We start from the raw sequence: 4,894 nt of genomic DNA on the forward strand, positions 1-4,894 counted from the left end.
AGGTAATATTACTTCCGATTCACCTCTAGTGATGCCACGTAGGCAAGATCACTAGGCTTGCGCCCGGTGGGCTCGTATTATCAAGATGGCGTATTTGCACTCGATGTTAACTCATCTGCGTATGGACAGTGATGGGGTCGGACGCCATTTAGGCAATGTCACGGCTGTAACTCATCTCGGATGATTTCCATTTAGGAGGAGTATCCGATTAGTCTTGCGATGTGCTTGTGCAAGTCTCTTGATGCGATGTATGGGTGTAACCCACCGAGGGTGTGGTTTGGCAGCCTAGGTAGACAGGCAGATTCTACTCCTGAATTCCTCGTACATGGGTACGGGTCTGCATACTTGTTTGTGGCGGCGTTGAGCCTGTTGTTGTTGATGCCTCCTTGGACAGTTATGGGACTTCCATTGGTGGTGTACCCTTGATTGTATTTGTACCTGGCCGTGAGGTAACCCGGATCCTCGGTGGATCCGTTGATTGCATGTTCCCTGTAGAACTGAGTGAACCCGTAGGATAGGGAGACTCACTGAGATTTAGTAATCTCACCCCATTCCAATTATTATTATTTTCAGGTGGTTCGAGGCAGGATCGAGGCAAGGGTAAGATGACTTAGCTTCGAGTTGATGTTTCTTGGCGATGCATGGCGTTGTAGTCTATGATCTTTTGTATCTCCATCTTTTGTACTATGGATATGTATTTGTACCAGTTGGAACTCTTGTATTTTGGCCATGACATTTTGGGCTTTTGTACTTGTACTTATACATTATCTATTCCGCTGCTTATGTTTATGATTTTCGAGTACCATTTTAATGCCATATACGTATATCCTAGGCAATGTATGTATGGGGTGTGACAGTTGGTATCAGAGCAGGTCGATTCTCGGCTTTGCCGCGAAACATCATAAGTCAGCATAATTCTGCCTCATATGTGTTGTGTCGGCATGATTCCTTATGTCTTACTTATGGCATTAAGCCTGATCAACTTGATTCCGTGTGTAGGACAAACAGGAAGATGGCTGAACAACGCAGAGGTCCCGGAAGGCCCAGGACGAGGAATGTGGAGCCTGAGACTGGACCGGAGAATGCAGGCGTGCCTTGGGTGCAGATAATGCAACAGATGCAGCAACAGAATCAAATGATGATGCAAATGATGCAAGGCATGCAAGGGCAACAACCAACCGCTCCTGCTCCTACTCCTCGGGCTGCAGCAGGGCCTGACTTTCGTGCCTTCTTTCGGATGGATCCGCCAGAGTTCTTGGGTGGCTTAGATCCTGTGATTGCGCATGATTGGCTATATGCTATGGAGATGATATTCCAGGCTATTCAGTGCACAGAAGAAGAGAAGGTGATCTTTGCTGCTCAGAAAATGAAGGGGCCAGCAGGAAGATGGTGGAATACGGAGTCTACGTATTTCACTAACCGAGGGATTCCAAAGGATTGGCAACATTTCAAGACAGCTTTCTTGGAGAAGTACTATCCCAACAGTGTGCGTGCTTTGAAGGAGCGTGAATTTCAATCTTTCAAGCAAGGCAACATGTCGGTGTCTGAATATGCTGAGAAGTTTGAGGACATGGCTGCCTATTCCAGACAAGCAGCTTACGCACCAGATGAGTTGTGGAAGATTGATCAGTTCCTCATGGGGCTGAATGCTGATATTGTGCACAGTGTGTCTCAGAGGGAGTTTACCACCTATGCTGAGTGTTTAAGGCAATGCTATGTTGCCGAGAACACATTGAAGAGGGTCCAAGATGAAAGAGAGCAGAACAAGCCGATTCGTAGGGATCAAGGAAGGTCGGGGCAGCAATTGAAACCCCGCAATTCTCCAGCTATGAAGAAACAGGTCTATGGAGATCGCTCTACTCAGCCTCCCCGATGTGGTAGATGCAAGGCAAACCACTTTGGGAATTGCAAGCCAGATCTTGTGAAATGTTACAAGTGCAATCAGTTGGGACATTTTGCAAGGGAGTGTACAGCCCCAGATGTTCCAGAAAAGACTAAAGGCCGTGTTTACACCTTGGACGCTAGGAAGACTCAAGGAAACACCAATCTTGTTGCTGGTACGTGTTATGTTAATGATCAGCCCTTGTTTGTATTAGTAGATTGTGGAGCGACACATTCTTTTATCTCTTATCATTGTGTGCGGAGGCTTGGTTTTGAGACAAGCTTGCTTCCAAATCCTATGGTTATTTCATCGGCTACTGATGATCTAGTAGAAACTCGGGAAATTTGCAAGGAGTGTTCTATTACCTTCAATGGTCGTAGATTCGTGATTGATCTCATTTGTCTGCCTCTTAAGAAGATCGATGTAGTACTCGGTATGGACTGGTTGTCAGCTAACTCGGTGTACATCGGTTGTAAAGAGAAGGCTATCTTCATTCCTGCTAAGGAGACTACACCAACCGATGCCATTGAACATCTTCTTGAAGGTACAGTTAACATGATCAATTACCTTTTTGCTCAAGAGAAGTCTTTCCTTTTGGTTCTTACGTCGGACTCCAATGATAAGAAGAGTGTATCGGAGATTCCAGTTGTATGCGAATTTTCCGATGTATTTCCCGATGATGTTACTTCTCTTCCGCCGGAAAGGGAAGTTGAATTCTCTATTGATCTTGTTCCGGGTACCGCTCCAGTTTCTATTGCCCCTTATAGGATGTCTCCTGCAGAGCTAAGGGAATTGAAGAGTCAGCTGGAAGAGTTGTTGGCGAAACACTTCATTCGTCCTAGTGTTTCTCCATGGGGAGCTCCAGTTTTGTTAGTGAAGAAGAAGGATGGTAGTATGCGTTTGTGCATCGACTATCGCCAGCTGAACAAGGTAACCATAAAGAACAAGTACCCTCTACCGCGAATTGATGACCTTCTGGATCAATTGAAAGGAGCCTGCGTGTTCTCGAAGATTGACCTCAGGTCGGGATATCATCAGATTCGGGTTAAGGGTTCAGATGTATCGAAGACTGCTTTTAGGACGAGATACGGTCATTATGAGTTCTTGGTTATGCCATTCGGGGTAACCAATGCCCCTGCTGTCTTTATGGATTACATGAACCGGGTGTTCCAACCATATTTGGATCAGTTCGTGGTAATTTTCATAGATGACATCTTGATCTACTCTCGGACTATTGAAGAGCACATGGAGCATTTGAAGATTGTGTTGTCAGTTCTTAGAGAAAAGCAGTTGTTTGCAAAGTTTAGCAAATGTGAGTTCTGGATGTCTGAAGTCAAGTTTCTTGGACATGTCCTATCTGGCGGCGGCGTAGCTGTAGACCCTTCAAAGGTAGAAGCAGTGATAAATTAGGAACGACCCAAGAATGCAACTGAGGTCCGTAGTTTCCTAGGCTTGGCAGGTTACTATCGGAGGTTCATTATGGGATTTTCCAAATTGGCATTACCTTTGACCAGACTTATAAGGAAGGAAGTCTCGTTCGAATGGAATTCTGAATGTGAGAAGAGTTTTCAGAAACTCAAGGAGAAACTGACTACATCTCCAGTGTTGGTGATCCCAGATCCAAACCGATCCTACGAAGTGTTTTGCGATGCTTCTAAGAAGGGTTTGGGTGGAATGTTGATGCAAAATGGACAGGTTGTAGCTTATGCATCTAGACAGTTGAGATCTCATGAAGAGAATTATCCTACTCATGACCTTGAACTCGCTGCAATTGTGTTCGCGCTCAAGGTGTGGCGACATTATTTGTATGGAGTCCACTTTGAGATGTTTAGTGATCACAAGAGTTTGAAGTACCTCTTTGATCAGAAGGAACTTAACATGCGTCAAAGGAGATGGATGGAGTACTTGAAGGACTTTGACTTTGATTTGAAGAACCATCCCGGTAAAGCTAATAAGGTAGCAGATGCCTTGAGTAGAAAGGAGATTAAGGTTGCAGAGCTGATGATGTTAGAATTCGGCCTTATGGAGAAGTTTAGAAATTTGGATCTGCAATTTGAATGGGCACCAACGGGTGTATTGATTAGTAACTTGTGTATTGAGAATGAGTTGAGGGAAAGGATCCGTCAAGCACAGTGGGGTGATGTGGAATTGCAGGCTAAAGCAAACCTTCCAGAATTCGCTCGTACATCTGATGGACTAATTCTTTTTGGACGGAGGATGTGTGTGCCGAATGATGCGGAGTTGAGGAGGTTAATTCTAGACGAGGCTCACAAGAGCAGATTCACCATCCATCCCGGATCTACCAAGATGTATCAGGACTTGAAGGGGAATTTTTGGTGGCCTGGTATGAAGAGAGATGTGGCTAACTATGTAGAGCAGTGTGTGATATGTCAACAAGTGAAGATAGAACACCAAAGGCCCGGTGGTATGCTACAACCGTTGGATGTTCCTGTCTGGAAGTGGGACAGTATATCCATGGACTTCATTGTGGGACTACCACGAGTCTTGGGTGGGCATGACTCTATATGGGTGATAGTGGACCGTTTGACTAAGTCCGCGCATTTCTTACCGGTTAAGACAACTCACAAGGTTTCTCACCTTGCGAGGCTTTTTGTAGTAGAAATTGTAAGATTGCACGGTGTACCTTCTAGCATTGTGTCGGATAGAGATCCGAGGTTCACCTCCCGATTTTGGAAAGCTTTTCATCAAGAGATGGGTACAGATCTGAATTTGAGCACTTCTAACCACCCTCAGACAGATGGACAAACAGAAAGGACTATTCAAACCATTGAGGATATGCTAAGGGCATGTATCTTAGAAATTGGTGGAAGTTGGAAAGATAACTTACCTTTGATAGAATTTGCGTATAACAACAGTTATCATGCGAGTATCGGTATGGCTCCATACGAAGCCTTGTATGGAAGGAAGTGTCGATCACCGTTGTGTTGGTCTGAAGTTGGCGAGAAGGGAATTCTTGGGCCGGAGATAATTCAAGAAACCACGGAGAAGGTT

At 45.0% G+C, this 4,894-nt stretch overlaps 1 protein-coding gene across 1 annotated transcript; it reads left to right on the forward strand.

Moving 5' to 3' along the window:
- Positions 1–1,012: 1,012 nt before the first annotated feature.
- On the forward strand, positions 1,013–3,292 carry LOC131649902 (uncharacterized). Its single transcript, XM_058919642.1, has 2 exons — positions 1,013–2,681; positions 3,090–3,292. The coding sequence occupies exons 1-2, from the start codon at positions 1,013–1,015 to the stop codon at positions 3,290–3,292; spliced, it is 1,872 nt and encodes a 623-aa protein (XP_058775625.1).
- The last annotated feature ends 1,602 nt before the right edge of the window (positions 3,293–4,894 follow it).

Source organism: Vicia villosa, linkage group LG2 (assembly GCF_029867415.1).
Source record: "Vicia villosa cultivar HV-30 ecotype Madison, WI linkage group LG2, Vvil1.0, whole genome shotgun sequence".
Classification (NCBI taxonomy): Eukaryota; Viridiplantae; Streptophyta; class Magnoliopsida; order Fabales; family Fabaceae; genus Vicia; species Vicia villosa.

Coding starts and splice junctions, on each gene's coding strand:
- LOC131649902 (XM_058919642.1), top strand. CDS start 1,013: ATGGCTGAACAACGCAGAGGTCCCGGAAGGCCCAGGACGAGGAATGTG. Junction 2,682..3,089: donor AGAGCTAAGGGAATTGAAGA/GTCAGCTGGAAG, acceptor TAATTTTCATAG/ATGACATCTTGATCTACTCT.